Source organism: Heterocephalus glaber, unplaced genomic scaffold (genome assembly GCF_053883595.1).
Source record: "Heterocephalus glaber isolate CG9 unplaced genomic scaffold, H.glaber_assembly_v1.0 deba00001572, whole genome shotgun sequence".
Classification (NCBI taxonomy): Eukaryota; Metazoa; Chordata; class Mammalia; order Rodentia; family Bathyergidae; genus Heterocephalus; species Heterocephalus glaber.
This window is the reverse complement of record NW_028258357.1, coordinates 20,752,006-20,771,838: the sequence shown is the minus strand read 5'-3', so window position 1 is coordinate 20,771,838 and position 19,833 is coordinate 20,752,006. Positions and strand designations below refer to the sequence as shown.

General features: G+C 46.3%; 1 protein-coding gene across 9 annotated transcripts in view; it reads left to right on the top strand.

The window, feature by feature from the left end:
• The window catches only part of Glt8d2 (glycosyltransferase 8 domain containing 2), a 50,886-nt gene that overhangs the window by 25,126 nt on the left and 5,927 nt on the right, over positions 1 to 19,833 (top strand). For 5 of the 9 annotated variants that reach the window (XM_004844831.3, XM_004844830.3, XM_004844829.3 and 2 more), the window contains 6 exons: positions 5,481 to 5,652; positions 14,003 to 14,120; positions 15,178 to 15,262; positions 16,108 to 16,220; positions 16,866 to 17,032; positions 18,301 to 18,413. In XM_004844831.3, coding sequence (XP_004844888.1) covers positions 5,481 to 5,652; positions 14,003 to 14,120; positions 15,178 to 15,262; positions 16,108 to 16,220; positions 16,866 to 17,032; positions 18,301 to 18,413 — 768 coding nt within the window. Of the gene's footprint in view, positions 1 to 236; positions 3,915 to 5,480; positions 5,653 to 14,002; positions 14,121 to 15,177; positions 15,263 to 16,107; positions 16,221 to 16,865; positions 17,033 to 18,300; positions 18,414 to 19,833 lie in introns of those variants that run through there. The other 4 variants (XM_021258394.2, XM_087192726.1, XM_087192725.1 and 1 more) reach the window with 2 other exon arrangements.

Sequence of the window (19,833 nt, the reverse complement as noted above, 5' to 3'; positions counted from 1 at the left end):
GCTGTGTTTCCCCTCCCACAACACACACGCTTCTTTCTGGTTGTTTTTTCAATTAAAAATCACTTAAAAGTCATTTAAAACATGTGCAGCTGGAAAGAGGACTGGTTCTGCACAGAGCCGTCTATGCTGATGTTCACAGGCTTGACTCACACGAGGACACGCTCACCGGCGGTGCACGGAGAGAGGAAACGCACTGGGCCACTCTGTGGAGTCCTCTCCAGCAGCAGCATGGAAGATTAGTGATGCAGGTTAAGACAGGGCCGAACTTCAAACTCTGCCATGGGGCTGGGGCACAGCCCGGCAGCAGAGGACTTGCCTAGCATGCATGTGGCCCTGGGTTCAAATCCCAGCACCACAAAACAAGACAAAACACCAGAAGAGTCACTCTGCTGGACCGGGGATTTAGCTCAGTGGTTCTGATGCCTGCCTTGTAAGTGCAAGGTCCTAAGTTTGATCCCTGGTACCGGTACAAAAAAGAAAAAAGAAAGAAAAGGGCATAATAGATAATGTGAAGTAGGAAGAAAAGGGACAAAGGGGAAGGGGAAACGGGAGGGGGAAAAATAAGAACCAAGAGAGAGTATGTAAAGATGCAAATTTCCAATGATGAATGTCATTATATTGTATACCTAAAATGTACCAATAAAAAACAATTAAAATGGGGGGAAAAAAAAGTCACTCTGCTGAACAGAAGAACCCAGTCTCCACAGACTGTATCTATTGCACAATCCTGCTTCTGCAAAGTGTGTGGGAAAGGCAAATCTGCAGAGACGGGCAGCAGGCAAGGACTGGCTGCAGATGGCTCAGGGGTTCTCTTTAGGGGGACAGCAGCATTCCAAAACTGGGCTGTGGCGATGGCTGTAACAGCTTCACAGATTTGCTAGAATTCACTGAACTGCATGCTTACTGCGTAAATGTGAAGAGATCCACCTTCGTCTGCTCCGGCTGCCATGAAAACACCAGGGACTCAGCGGTGGAACCACAGATGCTGATTTTCTCATGGTTCTGGAGGCTGGAGGGCCAAGCGAAGTGCCAGCGGGGCTGGCGTCTCCTGAGGCCTCTGTCCTTGGCTTCTGGGTGGCTCCTGCTCGCCGTGTCTGCACATGGCCTCCCTCTGCACTTGTCCCTGGTGTCTCTTCCTCTTCCGGAGCAGCAGTGCTTTCTGCTTAGGGCACCATCCTGATGACCTCGTTTTTACCCAATTTGTTCTTTAAAGGCTCTGCCTCCAAACACAGTCACATCCAGAGGTGCCAGGGGTCAGAACTTGGACATGTAAACTTTGGAGGACCAGTCTCATCCATCGCGGTATCTGCATTGTGTATTGTTCCGAAAGAAGATGTTCAGAGGACAGGGAGGTGGGAGGACACACAAGGTCACACGCCCCCCCAAGCTTCAGTCCCTGGCCAGAACCAGCACACTCACTCTGCTCATCCCAGGGCAGAAGTCTTAAAACAGCTGTGAAAACAGCTGCATGGAAAAGCTCGTCTTGGCTGATTAGTCAGCGATATACAATGAACAAAGCACTTGGGATACATGAATGGACCAGTGGCACATTTTTATCCCATTCTGTGTTAAAACTAAAAAGAATCCGTGTCACTGAAATACCATTCAAAACAATGCAGTGTTGACCAGGGGAGATGTCCTTACACATGTGTTAAGTGTAAGAGCAAGTTGCAGAAGAGTTTGAAAAATATTATTCCACCAGGATGTCAAGATTATATCTGTATCCTTGAGAATCTCTGTGAAGTGAGGCTGGGCTGGGGGGCGCTCTTCACACTGGTAGCAGAGCTCGCCCTTTGGAATGGGTGTGGAGACCCACAAAATAGTCAGGATTTTCCAGACATTCTTCAGTGTGCGGAGCAATTCTTGCAAGAAGTGCATATTAAATTTTATAAGTTAAGAAACACTGATTCAAGGAACCAGTGCTATAGTTAGCGTGCAGAGCCCTGTGGAGTCCTAGCTGCAGAAAAGCAAGATGCCATCCCGCAACGGCGTCTCCATCTCCCGGGGCTCACGCACTGGTGACTCACCCCAGGTCGTCTGCTGCAAGGCAGGTTGATGGACGTGGCTGAAACCACCCTTTCAGAGTGGGATTCCGAGCCTTTCCCTCTCCTAGGGGCAGGCGTGGCAGGACAAGAGGAGCGGGCGGGAATGGGCCAGCAGGAACCACCCCCAGCCCGTTCTCCCATCACTGTGATGCTTTCTGGTTTTGTTGGCCTCCAAATCACTGCCTGTAGCTCAACCTTCAGAAAGGCTGGCTCGGGTACCAGTTAGTACAGTGGAGCCAGAGGGCAGCAGTTTCCGGAGAAGCTCCTGGCATGGCGCTGACAAAGGATTTAGTTGATTCGCCTTCCCTACCATCTCCGGCATCTCCCCCTTCTTTCTGTGCGGGGAAACTGCTCGGCAGAGAGCACTATTTTGGCTTAGGGTGGCACCAGTTCCCTGACTGGCAGAGGGTCTTAAGTGTGGCAGGGGAAGTGTCTTGGCAGAGATGATGAAGGTGTGATCAAAAACTACGGTGAATATTATTAGAAAATTTTCCTTTATTTTGGTACTGGAGATGGAACTCAGGACCTTGTGCTTACGAGGCAGGCGCGGTGCCACTGAGCTGAACCCCCAGCCCGTTTCAATTTTTTAAAAAAGTTTATTGCAGTAAAAGACACATTGCTATGAATCTCTCTCAAAATCTTCCCCCTTCCTTCCAACACACTCATTCCATTCTCCTTGCCACTTTCTGCAGCAGCTCTGTAGTCCTCTTTCCTGAGGGTCTTTAGTTGCACTGTCCTGGTTGCTTCGATGCCTTGAATCGATTCAAAACATTTCCCTGTCATGGTCATTTTGACGCTGGGGAACAGCTGGATCTCACACAGTGCCAGATCCAGTGAATAAAGTGGGTGAGGACAGGCTGTCACGTTTTTACAAGCTACTATTCCTCTGGATGGTGCTTGGCAGCAGCATTCACTGTATTTTTTATCACATCTTATAAAGACACTCACGAAAGAGGACTCCAGAGCTCTTCAGCAAGTGGCAAGGATGATGGATGAGAGTTCTCAGTGAGGAGGATTCATTGGCAATGTGTCTTTTACTGTAGTAAATTTTTAAAAACGTAACCTTCACGGTATATTGTGCTCACCTATGTACACCTTTGGCCTTCTCTCGGTGCCCCTGTCCTGCGGACACCTCCTCCTCCTAGCTCACAGCGCCTGCTGCCTAAACGCCCTGCTCTGCGCCTGGGATCCGGGCTCTGCCCCTGCTTTGCGCCCCTCTCTCGGTTTGCCCTGAGGGTGGCCTGTGAAGCGCTCCCATCCACTCAGTTCGCGTCCGAAGTTCACTAAGCGTCTCCAAGTGCAGGGTTCAGCGGGGATCCAAGCGAGCTCGCAGTCCCATGAGAGGCCGCCAGGTAACTAACTCCTCAGACGCCAAGTGCCAAGGGCTAACAAACCCATCCAGCCATCTCTCCTCCACCTAGAATGTCTGGAGAATGTGCCCTGTGCCCTTCGCGGGGCTGCATGCAGAGAAAGCTGGGATAAACAGGACGCCGCTTCTGCCCTTCAGAGTGCCTGTGAGATAGGAGGGGAGGAGAGATGCAGCGCAGCTGAAATCCATCACAGCAGGGCATTGAGTCGGGAGCCAAAGTTAGGGACCTGCGGAGGGTCTGGCCTGCGCTGATGTGTCAGTGAGCTGGGCAGAGGGGCAGGGGCCTCCCCGCGTGGAGACAGCATGTGCAGACAGGAGCGAAGGGCTCAGCGTGCAGGGATCCACGGCAGTATGGTGTGGCTGGACAAGGAAGCAAGGCTGCGGGAGGAAGCTGGGGCCGCCTTTCGAGGGGCTTCCTGTGCCAAGCAAACCACGGAGAACTTTCACCCCAGGAAGCATGGGCACGCTGCACTCGAGGCAGACCACGTCCCTGCCTGCAGGTAACTTCTCAAGAGGACAACCCACTCCAAAAGGGACAGTCCTTAGAAACAAACGTTTGGCTTGTTATAGAAAGAAATCATGCACCAGGTGTGGTGGGACACACCTGTCATCCCAGCACTTGGGAGGCCGAGGCAGGAGAATAGCCACAAGTTCAAGGCCAGCCTGGGGTACACAGTGAGCTGAAGGCCAGCTTGAACTGCACAGCAAGACCTTGTCTCGAAAAGAAAAAGGTTACTTTAGAGAATTTGGAAAATGTAAAAGAACAAATAAAGTTAAAATTACAAATGATTGCAGAAGTAGACATGGGTCCGTTTGGAAATGTATTGGATTGGGATCAGATACTAAAGAGAATTTTGTATTCCTTCCCCCCAGTAGCATAGTATTAGGAACATTCTCTCATGTCAGGAAACACATCATAAAGGCAAAATTATGCTAGTGGTGGAAATTGTGATGTTTCACAGGCTGGTGAAAAAGACGTAGGATGAGGGGAGGCCATGTAGTGCTTCTTAAATTGCACAGATTGTAGTACCTGGGTGTGAGTTTCCATTCATGCTTGCTGAAGTAAATGCCAGCTAGAACTGCCTTGGGCCTGAGTGATAGAGGCTTTGAAAAAACAGTATCTGTAAAGGAGACAGTTTTTTTTTGTGGGGGGGGTACCGGGGATCGAACACAGGTCCTTGCGCTTGTGCAGCAGGCAGCGAAACCACTGAGCTAAATCCCTGGCCCAGGAGACTGAGTTTTAAGTACAACTTGGGTGCCATCTGACAGTGGATATGCTACATATGGATAATTATTATTCTGCACACCTGGACGCTGTATTGTGGTTCTAAGATATGCTGCTTTGGCATTGGTATTTATCTCTTTTCAGTGCTGAACAGAAAAAATCAGTTATCCATCCTGTGCATTTGGCTTTTCATTCATCTCCTTTATCTCGCTGTCATGTTTGAGAAGCTTAACTAAAGAGTGTCTAGAAGGAAAGAAATTCACAAGCAGTACATTTTATAGAAACATAGGCAAGTGACCACTATTCTGATTCAAGGAAGAGTTGAGAACAGCTACACCAATGAGACTTTTAGTTCTTCATATATTTTTCGAGTGTGTGTGTGTGTGTGTGTGTGTGTGTGTGTGTGTGTGTGTGTGTGTTTTAGACTGGCTTCTATAAGAGAGCTCCAGAATAACTGGGACTTAGAAGTTTAATTTCTCTTTCAAAGGAAAATCTGATGTGTCAGTTCTGCAGTCTTCCAGATCAAAATTCCTTCTAGGGAGAGCAAGAGCCCTTTCGAAGGGTGGACCCTGTAGCCGCACACATTGCTTGAACTAACAAGCTGTTGTCAGGACACATAGCTGCAAGGGAGTCTGGGGAAGCAGTCTTAGTGGGTGGCTATGTGCGGGTGAAAGGTCCCCCTCTTTCCTGGGGGAGGAAGGACAGGCTGGATGTTGGTGACTCAGGAGCAGTCAGTCGCTTCCCCGCTCTGCTGTCTTCCTCCAGGAGTGTGGAAGGTGAGTTAAACTGCTCTGCTGTGAAGTTCCTTCCTGTCCTGAGACACTGATCTTGCTGTTTGCAGATGAGGTCTCGGAGCCCCCAGAGGACCTGGAAGATGAGATCCCCGTGGTAATTTGTGCTGCAGCTGGGCGGCTGGGCGCCACCATGGCTGCCATCAACAGCATCTACAGCAACACCGATGCCAACATCATGTTCTATGTGGTCGGGCTCCGGAACACTCTGTCTCGGATACGGTAGTGCGCACAGCATCTTTGAGCTTTCTGCTTTCTTTTGGTTTTCCCTTCCTTTCTCTGAGTGGATTCCCTTCCCCTTTGGATTGGTGAGTGTTGTAAGAATTAACAGGGGCTGTCCTGAGGCTGAGATGTTTCCCACTCAAGATGAGTCCACGAAGCCATGTCGATCTGCCAGGTGGGTGCAAGCTCCACCCAGCCCAGCCCTAAGCAGTTCACATACAAGTCTAGAAAGTGGTTTCTCTGTTCTCCACTTCCTTTTCTTAGCCTGAGAGAATATCAGTGCAACCTAACTACTTCAATGTGGCTTTGCATAATTATATATATATATATATAATTCTTTTTATTTATATATATTTTTTGATGCTGGGTATTGAACCCATGGCCTTTCACTATTAAGCATGAGTTCTACCACTAGGCTACATCCCCAGACCTTTTTATTTTATTTTTAAGCAGCCTCACCAGGTTGCCTGGGCTGGCTTCCAACCTGGGAACTTTCTGTGTCAGCCTCTCAAGAAGCTGGGATTACGACAGGCACCACCCTACCCTGCTCCTGTGCTTCCATTTTTCAACTGCAAACTTACAATTTTGAACTGAGTTTTACTATCACATACCACACTAAAAGTTAAATTTGAGTTAGACTAGGAAGAAATAAAGAGAATACCAAAATGTAAGTGTATTGTACAAATATGAGATGACTATAATCTTATATGAAGAGCACCTCCCTGGGCCCAGAAATAATAAGACAAAACTGACAGATCCAGCTGTATAACATAAAAACTTTTGCATACTCAAAGCCAATTAGTGAAACTGGTCATGCAACAATTAGGAGAAAATATTCTCAACTTGTCTTATAGACAAAGAATTACTATTCAAATAAATTATTCTCCACAAAGCATTATAAAAACAAACTTCCAAGTCTTAAATCTTTGTGTATAATTGTTATGATGAGCGTTCATTATTCCTTAATTTTTAAGTTTTGAAATACAGACCTCTGATTAGTGAAAAAGATTTAAAAATGAAGAACTGTTTAAAAAATACAAGCCTAATAGAAAAATGAGTATAGACTATGAAAAGACAGTGAGCCCCTAGGTTTGATGCCCAACTCTGGAAAAAGTAAGAACTGGTAGTTGCTAGAAGACAAATACAAATGGTCCACATTGAATGGCCAGTGTGCAGCCTTCCATGTAATACCTGTTATCGCTGAAGCGAACACAAAGACGGAACGCGCTCCTGGGACAGCCACATGTCCGCACACTGGTGCTGTAGGTGCTTTCTCACTGCTGTCCCTCGGTCTTGTCACGGGTTTAACCTGCGGTGCCCGATTTCTGACATGCTGCCTACCTTTCCCACACATTTCTTCGCCATTTGGAAATGTGTGTTCAAGTTTCTTGGCTATTTTTCCACTTCGCTCTTTTTTTTTACTGAGATGACTGGTTGTTATGGTTCAAATTTTACAGATCTAAATCTTTTTCAGATTTAATTTTTTGAAGTGCCAGGGATAAAACCCAGGGCCTCGCACATGCTAAGCAAGTGATCTACCACTAAGTTATATCCCCTGCCCTCTAAATTTTAAAACGTACAAATGCTACCACTGGTGCCTTTAATCAATGGAAATTTTGTTTTGAGATTTTTTTCTACCAACACTCTCATAATGAATTGGATAAAAGAGGTTCTTTAAAATTGAGAAAATGGCCGGGTATGGTGGTGCCCACTTGTAATCCCAGCACTCAGGAGGCTGAGGCCAGCCAGGGCTACATGGTGAGATTCTGTCTCAAAATAAAAAATAAAAAGGGCTTTGTAGCTCAGTGAAGGCATTGAGTTCAGTCCCCAGTAATGCAAAAACTAAACCAAAGCCAACAAACAAAAAACCCACAGCAGAGTAAAAATGACCAAAGTGGAGTGTTCAGAATATCCCACTTTGCAGTGTTTTGGAGCTGGTACCACGTGGCAGAGTTCTGGCACCTGCAGGTGCTGCTTTATAAAGAAAAAGAGACACTTTCTTATTCTTCCAGTCTCCTGGGGACAGTACTTGGATCTGACGAGATATTTGGTTACTGATTTGCTTTATTTCTTTTGCAGAAGGTTATGTAATTGAGGGTGGTTTTACATTTGAAGCCAAACCAGATGGTTGAAAAAAATCAGAACTCTACCGAGTTTACAGATACTTTCTTTATTTTATTCATAGATCAGATAATTAAATGTTATTCATTAATAGTGAAGTCTGTGTGTATGTGTGTGTGATGGAAAAGCATAGATTTTTAATATTTAATGGCAGGGACCTAGGATCAGTAAAAATTGCTTTTTTTAAAAAAAATTAAATTCTTTTATTGGTACATTGTAGGTATACAACACAATTACATTTCTCATTGGGAATTGTACCTTTACATAATGCATCTTGGTTCTTATTTTTTCCCCATTCCTAGCCCTCCCTTCATGCCCTCCACCCTTCCCTATTTACAAAGACTTTATTTCCATTTCTCATCATTTTTCCTGTACCTTCTTTCCTTTCCCCTGCCCCTCCCATTACCCCACACCTTTGGACCTTTTCTTCCTATTTTACATTATTATTCATTCTAATCATTGGTACATTTTAGGTATACAATATAATGACATTCATCATTGGAAATTTGCACCTTTACATAGTCTCTCTTGGTTCTTATTTTTCACCCTTGCCCAGCCCTCCCTTCAACCCCTCCAGTCCTCCCTATTTACAAAGATTTTGTTCCTATTTTTCCATTTTCTCATATTAATCCCATTCTCTTCTATCCTTTCCCCTAGCCCTCCGACTTCCTTCCCCTTTGCCCCTTTTCTTCCTATTTCACATTACCTATTATACATTTAGTCCTTATTTACACTTTCACTTTCTCACACCAGAGAAACTATTTGGTATTTATACATGTGTGTCCTATTTATTTCACTTAAGAGTAATGCCTCAATGTGCATCCACTTAGCTATAAATGTCTCTAATTTCTCATTTCTTATGGCTGAGTAGTACTCCATTTTATAAAAAAAACCCATATTTTCTTTATCCAGTCTCCAATTGATGGGCATTTGGGCTGTTTCCAAGTTTTAGCTATCACAAACTGTGCTGCTATGAACATGGGTGCACATATATCACTGTGGTATGATTCTTTTAATTCTTTGGGGGAAGATCCCCAGCAGTGGAATAGCAGGGTCAAATGGAACTTCCAGTCCTAGTTCTTTCAGGTATCTCCATACTGATTTCCACAGTGCTTGCACCAGTCTACACTCCCACCAGCAGTGGAGCAGGGTTCCTCTTTCCCCACAGCCCCACCAGCATTTGTTATTGGTTGATTTCATGATAGCAGCCATTCTTTCTGGAGTGAAGTGGAATCTCAGCATTGTTTTCATTTGCAGCTCTCGAATGACCAGTGATGAACATCTTTTCATGTATTTATTTGCTATTTCTACTTCTTTGTCTCAGAAATGTCTGTTCATTTCAGATGCCCATTTTTGGATTGGGTCTTTAAATTTGGGAGGTCTGATCTTTTTAAGTTCTTTATAGATTCGAGATAGTAGACCTTTGTCTCAGGAAGAGGTGAGGATTTTTTCCCACATTGTGGGTTGTCTCTACACACTCCTGGTGGTTTCTTTTGCTGTGCAGAGGCCTTTTCATAAGAAGAGATCCCACTTGTTGATTGTTTGTGCTAGTTAATGGACAACTGAGGTTTTGTTCATAAAATCTTTTCCTACACCGATGTCTTCAAGGGTTCTACCTAACCTCTGTTCCAACTGGTTCAGAGTTGTATTTTAATATTTAGATCTTTAATCCATTTTGATTTTAGTTCAGTGCATGGTGAGAGATATAGGTCTAGTCTTAATCTTTGGCAAGTTGAAACCCAATTTTTCCAGCACCATTTATTAAAGGGGCTATCTTTCCTCCAGTGAGGGTGTTTGGCTCTTTTATCAAAGATGAGATGGCTCAGTGTGTCTGGTGTTGTTTCTGCATCTTCTAATCTGTTCCACTGGTCCTCAGGTCTGTTTCTTTGCCAGTACCATGCTGTTTTTATCACAGTAGCTTTGTAGTACAGTTGCAGGTTGGGGATTGTGATACCCCCTGCCATGTCTCTGTTACCTAGAATTGCTTTTGCTATTCTGCATCTCTTGTTCCAAATGAATTTTTGGATTGTTTTCTCAAGGTCCATGAAGTATGCTGCTGGGATCTCAATTGGAATTGGATTAAATCTATATAGCAGTTTTGGAAGTATGGCCATTTTCACTGTATTAATCCTTCTTACCCAGGAGCAGGGCATGTCTATCCATTTTCTGATATCATCTTCAATCTCTCTTTTCAGAGTGCTATAGTTTTCAGAGAAGAGGTCTTTGATTTCTTTCATTAGGTTGATCCCTAGGTATTTCAGTTTTTTGGATGCTATTGTGAAAGGAATTATTTGCCCTATTTTTCTCTCAGTGAGTCTGTCATTTGTATAGAGGAAAGCTATTGATGTTTGTGTGTTGACCTTGTAACCAGCTACTTGACTGAATTTGGTTATTAAGTCTAAAAGACTTTTGGTGGAGTTCTTGGGGTCTTCTATATAGAGTATCATGTCATCTGCAAACAATGACAATTTGACTTCTTCATTTCCTATCTTTATTCCTTTTATTTCTTTCTCTTGTCTAATTGCCATGGCTAATGTTTCCAGACCTATATTGAACAAGAGTGGTTATAGTGGACATCCTTGTCTTGTTCCTGATTTTAGTGTGAAGGATTTCAGTTTTTGACCATTTAGTATGATATTGGCTGTTGGTTTTTCATAGATGGCTTCTATCAGATTGAGGTAGAGACCATCTATTCCAATTTTTTGTAGGGTTTTTATCATAAATGCATGTTGGATTTTGTCAAATGCTTTTTCTGCATCTATGGAGATAATCATATGGTTTTTGTCCTTGGCTCTATTGATCTAGTGTATTACATTGATTGATTTTCATATATTGAACCATCCCTGCAGCCCTGGGATGAATCCCACTTCATCAGGGTGTATGATCTTCTTGATGATCTTCTGCATTCTGTTTGCCATTATCTTATTAAGGATTTTTGCATCTCTGTTCATTAGTGAAATTGGCCTATAGTTCTCTTTTTCAGTTGGGTCTTTCTCTGCTTTGGGGATCAAGGTGATGCTTGCTTCCAGGAATGAATTTGGGAGTATTGCTTCCCTTTCCATTTCATTGAAAAGTTTAAACAGTAGTGGCAGCAGTTCCTCTCTAAATGTCTTGTAGAATTCAGCAGTGAAGCCATCAGGGCCTGGGCCTTTTTTAGTTGATAAGTTTTTAATTACATTTTCAACTTCATTGGTTGATATTGGGTTGTTCAGAATTTTTAGGTCTTCTTCATTCAACTTTGGTAATTCATATGTATCTAGGAATCTGTCCATTTCTTCTGTGTTGTCCATCTTATTGGCATATAGGTTCTGGAAGTAGGTATTGATGATCCTCTGGATTTCTGCTGGGTCCGTTGTCATTTCACCCTTTTCATTCCTAATTGCATGGATTTGGGCCTTTTCTTTACTTTTTCTGACAAGGTTGGCTAAGGGTTTGTCAATTTTGTTGATTCTTTCGAAGAACCAACTCCTGGCTTCATTGATTTTTTGTATCATTCTCTTAGTCTCCATTACATTGGTTTCTCCTCTGATCTTTATAATTTCCTCCCTTGTATGAGCTTTGGGGTTGTCCTGCTCTTCTTTTTCTAGAAGCGTGAAGTTCAGCATCAGGTTGTTTAATTGGGCTCCTTCTGTTTTCCTAATATGCATATTCACTGCTATGAATTTCCTTCGTAAGACTGCTTTCATTGTGTCCCACAGATTCTGATATGTTGTATTGTCATTCATTTAATTGAAGAAACTGATTTTTTAATTTCCTGTGACCCATTGGTTATTCAGAAGTGTGTTGTTCAATTTCCACATGTTTATGAAATTTTTTGAGTTTCTTTTGCTATGGATCTCCAATTTCATCGCACTATGGTCTGATAATATACAGAGGATAACTTCAATTCCTTTGCACTTACTTAAACATGTTCTATGTGTGAGTATGTGGTCTATTTTGGAGAATGACCCATGTGCAGCTGAGAATGTGTATTCTGAGTTTGTGGGGTGGAACACTGTAAACATCTGTTAAGTTCATTTGTTCAAGAGTTCGATTGAGTTCTAGTATTTCATTACTTATTTTTTGTCTAGTTGATTTATCTATTTGTGACAGTGCGGTGTTGAACTCCCCCACTACAATTGTATTAGTGCATATATGACTTTTCATGTCCATTAGTATTTGTTTTATATAGTTGGGCACACTAGTGTTTGGTGTATAGATATTTATGATTGTCATCTGTTCCTCTTGGATTCTTCCCTTTACAAGGATGTAGTGTCCTTCTTTGTCTCTCTTAATCAGTGTTGGTTTGAAATCTACTTGACCTGCAAAGAGGATAGCTACTCCTGCTTTTTTCAGGTTCCTGTCACATGGAGTATTGTTTTCCACCCTTTAACTTTCAGTCTATGAGTTTCCTTTTCAATTAAGTGTGTTTCTTGTATGCAGCATATTGTTGGATTTTGCTTCTTGACCCATTCTGCCAGTCTATTTCTTTTGATTGGTGAATTGAGACCATTAACCTTGATGGTTATAACTGAAACATATTGACTTGTCATTGCCATGACTTTTTCTTTTTGTTGGGTTCTCCCCCTTTACATTTAATTTCTTGTCATCCCAGATGGGTTCATTCTGCTTTGCTTCCTGGGGTTGTGATCCTCAATGTCTGTTCCTAGGATATTGTGTAAACTTCTTTGGAGTGCTGGTTTGGTATTCACGAAGTTCCTAAGGTGCTCTTTGTCATGAAAGTATCTTATTTCTCCATCAATTTTGAAGATAGTTTTGCAGGGTACATCAATCTGGGTTGGAGGCTGTTTTCTTTTAGGGCTTGGAATATGTCACTCCAAGCTCTTCTTGCCTTGATGGTTTGTGTTGAGAAGTCTGCTGTGATTCTAATGGGCTTTCCTTTGTATGTGATTTGTTTCTTTTCTCTAACTGCTTGTAGAACTTTGTTCTTCTGTTGAGTTTCTGGAATCTTAACAATTATATGTCTATGTGTAGATTTTTTTTTGTTCAAGGCTATTTGGAGTCCTATATGCCTCACTTATCTGTATGTCAAGCTCTTTCCCCCTGCTTGGGAAGTTTTCTGCCATTATTTCTATGAAGAGATTTTTTTATGTCATCTGCACTCTCTCCTGTTTCTTCATTGAGCCCAATCAGTCTTATGTTATTCTTCTTTGCATCATCTAGCAGCTGCTGGATTGATTTCTCATGTTCCCTTATAATTTTGAAGCAATTTTTCTTTTCCTGGTCACTAATTGCAATCTTATCTTCTATATCTGGAATTCTGTCCTCACATTGGGTCATTCTGCTGTGTAGACTTTCAATGGAGTTTTTCATGTCCTGGAAATCTATTTGCATCTGTTTTATGGATTCCACTTGTTTCCTATGTTGGGAGTCCATCACGTTCCTGAGTTCCTCTCTAGATTTATTAATCATGTCTTGCACTAGGGGCACAATTTCTCCTGTTATCTGAGAAATTATTTCTGATTTCATTTTATCCAGATCCCCTTTTGTTGCCAGTTCAATGGGTCCAGGTGGTTGAGTATCAGAGTGTTCCATCTCATTTCCCTTTGGGGTTGCTGTAGGTGATCTGGAAGTCTGGTTTTGAGACTTATTTATGTGTTTTCTTGTTTTGACTGGGGCTGGGGGCTGTTAGTGCCTGCACGGATTACCTCCTCTGAGCTGGGAGAGGTGGGACAGGGGCCGGGAGGAGTGGTAGGGATGGTGGCCCAAAAGCCCTTTCCTGTGGGCTGGGAGCAGTGGGAGGGATGGTGGCTGGGAAGCCCCTTCCTCTGGACCAGGAGCAGTGGGATGGTGGCTCAGAAGCTCCTACCTCTGGGCCGGGAGCGGTGGGAGGGATGGTGGCCCGGAAGCCCCTTCCTCTGGGCCAGGAGCAGCGGGACAGAAGGTGGCCCAAAAGCCCTTTCCTCTGGAGTGGGAGCAGCGGGACTCAGTACCGTGGTCTGGTGGTCCGGTGTCCTCTTTATCTTTGTAGTGTGGAACCAGGTGGCTGCCTGTCTGCAGCAGGGTGATTTGACGTCTTCCACGTGACTCAGGACCTCGGTAGGGCATGCACAGACCTGCCTGTCTGCACCGGGCTGATTCGTTGTGTTCTATGTGACTCAGGACTTCGGTAGGGTGTGCACAGACCTGCCTCCAGATATTTTCTTTTTAAGTCTAAGCAGCAGCAGATTGGCTCTGGGGCAGTACGCAAAGGGAGTGGATCTAAACTGTGTATTTACTGTCTCTTTAGGAAATGGATCGAACATTCCAAACTGAGGGAAATTAACTTTAAAATTGTGGAATTCAACCCTACAGTCCTCGAGGGGAAGATCAGACCAGACTCGTCGAGGCCTGAATTGCTCCAGCCTGTGAGTAGGAGTCACGTGAGTCCTCGGGAGGCCTTGCTCAGTGTGGAGCTCTGGTCAGCAGGATGCACAGCCTCAGTGTTAGATCTGCTTACATATAAAGCCCTCACGGCAGAAGACATTCAAGATTGTTTACATAGGCAGAATAAAGTTACTGCAAAGAAACGAGGCATGCCGGGGATTTAGCTCAGTGGTTTTGCCGCCTGCTGCACAAGTGCAAGGGCCAGAGTTCGATCCCCGGTACCAGAAAAAAAAAAAAAAAGAAAAGAAAGAAACGAGGAGTAAAAAATGTAGGTTGGAGCTGGGCACAGCAGCACATGCCTGCAAGCCCAGCACTTGGGAAGCTGAGGCAGGAGGATCACTGTGAGCTTGAAGCCAGCTTGAACTACATAACCTAGTTTAAAACTATGTCTCAAAGAATGTGTGTGATTGTTTGGGGTGGGCAGCCAGGTAGTGGCCAGGAAAGCCCCCAACCCTTAGGCTGTTGTGTGCACGTTGCTTGTGCACTGCATTCAGCTCTGGGCAGTCGAGCAGCTCCGAAGCACCCTGGCCTGTGATACGATCTTCCCACCGCTGCAGATGTTTTTTGTCGGACTGGGCGCTGAATTGGGACTGAGATGGGGCTGCCGCTAAGGAACTTTAAAACCCTCACCAATGCCCACTTCCGGGACCTTTTTCTGGCTGGAGGGCTGAAAGGCTGACCAGTGCTGGTTTGGTGTGCATGCGTGGAAGTGCGTGAGGCTGATTTCGTAGCGTTATCGCGATGACCGTGCCTGGGGAGATGGGCAAGCTGTGGGCCACACACTGGCCAGGAAACTTGGTGCCAGGGAACCTCGGGACCCTGCTGCAGTGTCCAGGGGGGAAGTGCGCAGGACGCTGACCTGGAGTCCTGCTGAGCACAGAGAGAGGTCCCCAGGCCTAGAGAGGAGGCTTCCTCCTCCTCCTCCTCACCCTTCGACCCCTCCGGAGGTGGCAGGTGTGGCCAGGGTCAGCGCCGACACTGCAGTCCCCACACTTGAGCCTCTACCTCTTCTCTACTCACGGTCTCTTGTTTTGACAGCTGAACTTCGTTCGATTTTATCTCCCTCTGCTTATCCACCAACACGAGAAAGTCATCTATTTGGACGATGATGTCATTGTGCAAGGTACAATCACAGCCAGGAGCGCTGGGGCAGAGGCAGCTGAGGACTGGGATGCCAGGCTCTCCACTCTCCACGAAGCCGGTGGCCCAGGCATCCGATGCTTATTACAGCAGGGAGTGCAGCCCGGGCACCATGTGGACTACTGTGAAAGCAGGGTTGAAAGCTCCCTGGCCAGTCCAGTTGGCTTTGATGGCCACCCTGATTATCTATCGGGTCTGCCGGAAGTAGCATGGTAGCCGTTCCCTTCTCTGGATCCCTAAAATGTGCAGAGCTGGGCGTGGCGGCACATGCCTGCAAGCTCAGCACTTGGGAGGCTGAGGCAGGAGGATCGCTGAGTCCGAGGCCAACCTGGACTACACAGTGAGACTGTCTCAAGAAGAAGAAAGTGCAAGAATAGTTTCACTGATGGCACTCTTAGCGACCTAAATTTGGGTGTGTTTTTCTATTTTTTTTGAGTCTGTGAAATTCAGGCTGGCCTTGAACTCACTTTGTCACCCAGGCTGGGCTCAAATTCGCAGTGATCCTCCTGCCTCAGCCTCCCGAGTGCTGGGATCACAGGTGTGCACCATCACCCTCGGCTCCTGAGTTTGGGTGTTTAAATGTCGTGCTCTAGCCCTTCCATGTGCCAAGAGCGTGAGCATCACCCTGGGCGCCCCACAGCAGCCGATCCGACTCAGGGCACCCCACTGGCGGCTCTCGAGACGGGCACAGCTTTCACTAAGCAGCTGCTGGGCTGCCCAACTTCAGGGCTGCCCCTCCCCGCAGCGAGCTCTGCAACTGTCTAAGCTCACAGTGCTTCCATCCCTGCACTGTGTGCTGTGCTATGTGACTGCGGGCTCTCTGACCAGGTGACATCCAGGAGCTGTACGACACTACCCTGGCGCTGGGCCATGCAGCAGCGTTCTCAGACGACTGCGATCTGCCTGCAGCACAGGACGTCAGCAGGCTCGTGGGGCTGCAGGTGGGCAGCGGCCAGGCGCCCCCCCCCCCCGCCAAGAGCAGGCCCCCGGAGGATAGCGCAGGGGTGTGGGCCGCCCATTCCTGTCCCCGTCCCTCCTCCTTCACCCGGGCAAGTCCCACTCTCATCTGAAACGCGACCTCGGGTGTTACCATGAGTGGAAATGAAATAACATGACTTCCACGTGTCCCTTGCGTGGTGAGTGACCCAGACCCAGCTGTTAAGTTGTTCATCAGCACACTCAGTGCTAGTGGAGGTGTCTTCTGTGAGACTCCCTGAACTGGGGGCCCTATCCACCCGCCTCTGTTTTTGAGATAGGGTCTTGCCCAAGGTGGACTGGAACTTGAGATCCTCCTGACTCAGCCTCTCAGAGTGCCATGACTACAGTTGCGCAAAAACCAGCTTTTTTTCCTTAGTAGAGGAAAATATTAATTTTTGTTCAAAGATAGTAATGCTAGCAAAAAAAAAAAAAAAAAAAAAGCTTTGCCTGAAATCCCAGCAATTGGAAGGCTGAGGCAGGAGGATTGTTGCAAGTTCCGAGGCCACCCTGGGCTACACAAAATTCAAGGTCAGCCTGAACTGCATAGGGAGACCCTGTCTCAAAAAAAAACACCATGTTTTGGAAACAAGACCCCTGTTCCCTCACAGAACACATACATGGGCTACCTGGACTACCGGAAGAAGACCATCAAAGACCTGGGCATCAGCCCCAGCACCTGCTCCTTCAGCCCCGGCGTGATGGTCGCCAACATGACGGAATGGAAGCAGCAGCGCATCACCAGGCAGCTGGAGAAGTGGATGCAGAGGAACATGGAGTGCGTGCTGTCCCTCTGCCCTGTCCCCACGCTCGGGGACAACACATGCGGTTCATTTCCTATTCGTAGCTTGGGCCTTAGAAGCACTTCCTGACCCTCTGAGGGCAGATTCTTTCTTTGGTACTGGGGATTGAACACGGGACCTTGCGCTTGTGAGGCAGGTGCTGGAACCATGGAGCTAAATCCCCGGCCCTTTGAGGGCAGATTCTTATAGACACTGTGGACAAAGAATAGGGCACAAATGAGAGGCTTTCTGCAAATGACAGGAGACAGGAAAATGGAGACCCCAGGGACAAGGAGTCCCTGCTCTACATCCGCCTAAGTTGTTCAGTAATGTGGCTCTCAGTGAAAATCTTCCAACAAACACTTGTTTTAAAGGGATTATTTTGTAAAGCCGATGTTCCTCTTTAAAGTTGGGTATTTTTTTAGGTTTTTTTTTTGGAGACACAGTCTCGCTGTGCAGTCTAGACTGGCCTTCAACTAGGTAGCTCAGGCTGGATCAGAACTCTCAGCACAAGGTCCTGAGTTCAATTCCCAGTACCCTACCCAAAAAAAACCTCTTAGCCTCCCCAGTGCTGGGTTTACAGATGTATACCACCACATCTGGCCAAAGATTGGCTTTTTTAATTTATAATTTTTCATTCTGAAAGTTTTAAAAAAGAACATAAAATAACTAATACAACCATGACTATCACGTCATTGTATTTCCTATTGATCTTTCCTATCTGGATATTCTGATACCATCATAATCTTGAATTTTAAGGAAAGCTATTCCAAATAATGCAGGATCATAACTTTGTTTTTTTGGTACCAGGGATCGAACTCGGGACCTTGCGCTTGTGAGGCAGGCGGCAGAACCACTAAGCTACATCCCCGGCCCTGCAGGATCATAATTTGATCTTCCATGTCTACCACAGAAAAAAGCCTGAGAGTTAAATTACCAAAATATTAACATTGTGACTCTAAGAGGTATCTATGGGAGTCCACAGTTAGACGATTTTTTTTTTTTCTTTTGAGACAGGATCTCGGTAAGTTGTTCAGTCTGGCCTTGAACTCCAGGCAATCCTCCTGCCTCAGCCTAAGTGCTGAGATCACAGGTATGCACCACCACACCTGGCTTGACAATTTTCAAAGTAAGAATTTTGGAAAAATGAAAGGCCCAAAGTTCGACTGTACAAAGAATGTCTTACGTCTTTTGAAAGAACTGTTAGGTGCTTTCTGTGAGCCTGGGGGCGCTCAGAGCCAAAGGCTCTCTCTCCCATCTGCAGGGAAAACCTGTACAGCAGCTCCCTGGGGGGCGGCGTGGCTACGTCACCCATGCTGATCGTGTTCCACGGGAGACACTCCACCATCAGCCCCCTGTGGCACATCCGCCACCTGGGTGAGTCCTGGGGACCACGGGGCGTGGGGCAGCCCGGTGCAGGGCGCAGGCTGTGCTGAGCGGTTCAGGCTGTAGAATTTCCACCCTCGGGACCAGGACGGGCCCAGCCCATGGAGCCCAGAAGCCTGCAAGGGAGTCTGGGCCGCACCTCCCTCAAGATCGGCTAGGCAGGGTCTGGCCCCAGGGTGTGGGAGGCCCTGGTCCTGGCTTCCGGCCACTGAGCTGCAGGCCCGGTCTACACTCCGGGTGTTGTATAATTTTGGCTGGGCACATGGTTCAGTTTCTCTGTGCCTCAGTTTCCTCATTTGCACACAAGCTAACAGAAGGAACAGATCATAGAATACATGCAGATCACTTAGAAGGGGCACAAGGTCGCGGGCCCTGATCCCAGGCCTCCGGGCCGGACCTTCGAGGAGACCAAGAATGTTCTGGACGTTGACAAAGATAACAGTCTGTGGACCTGAGGTTTACCACCACAGTGCACACACAGAACCACAGGGGACTGGTGTGTGTGTGCCCACCTGTGATGCCACACAGTAGGAGGCTTGAGAGTTCAAGCCCAGCCTGGGCAACTTAGCAATTTCCTGAGATCCTGTCTTAGAATAAAAAAGAACTGGGATGTAGTGCAGTGTTAAGGTCCTAGGTTCAATCCCTGGTCTGCAAAAATAACAAAACAAAACAAACCAGAAGCTGCAGAATGTCTGGGCACCTAGTGTCCATTGCTAAGTGGTTGCTAAGTCTCCAGTGCAGATTCCATCCATGCAGGAGCTCTGGAACATCATGCAGGGACAGCTCTGTGAAGCTTAGTTCGGGTATGGAGCTAGGGATTTAGCTCAGTGGTTCTGCCGCATGCCTCGCAAGCGCAAGGACCTGAGTTCAATCCCCGGTACAAAAGAAAAGAAAAAAAGGAAGGGAATGGAGACTTGGAATTAATTTTAGGGAACACTGATGAGTAGAAAGGGGCACCGTCTTGCTAAGGGAATGTCCATGGGGGAGGCCGGGCATCAGGAGTGTCTGCAGGTCCACACGGCAGCCATGTGACCTGGTCTCAGGGCACTCTGACGGCCAAAAGCAATGCTACCCACTAACGGGTCTAGGGCAAGTAGACTCAGAATTTAAAATGTATTAATCACCCAAGAGGCTCTGGGTTTAACCTCGCACACCAGCAAAATTCGTACAGATATAATTTCTAAGACATTTAGCCACAAACAGCAGTTGTCACCAAAGTGCATGCCCCTCTGAGGCAGTTCCTTTTTTTTGAGACAGGGTCTCACTATGTAGTGCAGATTGGCCTTACACTCACTGTGTAGCCCAGGTCGGCCTCGAACTTGCAGCGATCCTCCTGCCTCAGCCTCCTGAGTGCTGGGATCACAGGCGTGCTACAGCGCTGAGGTCGCTCGGCACAGCACTCACCCGGGGC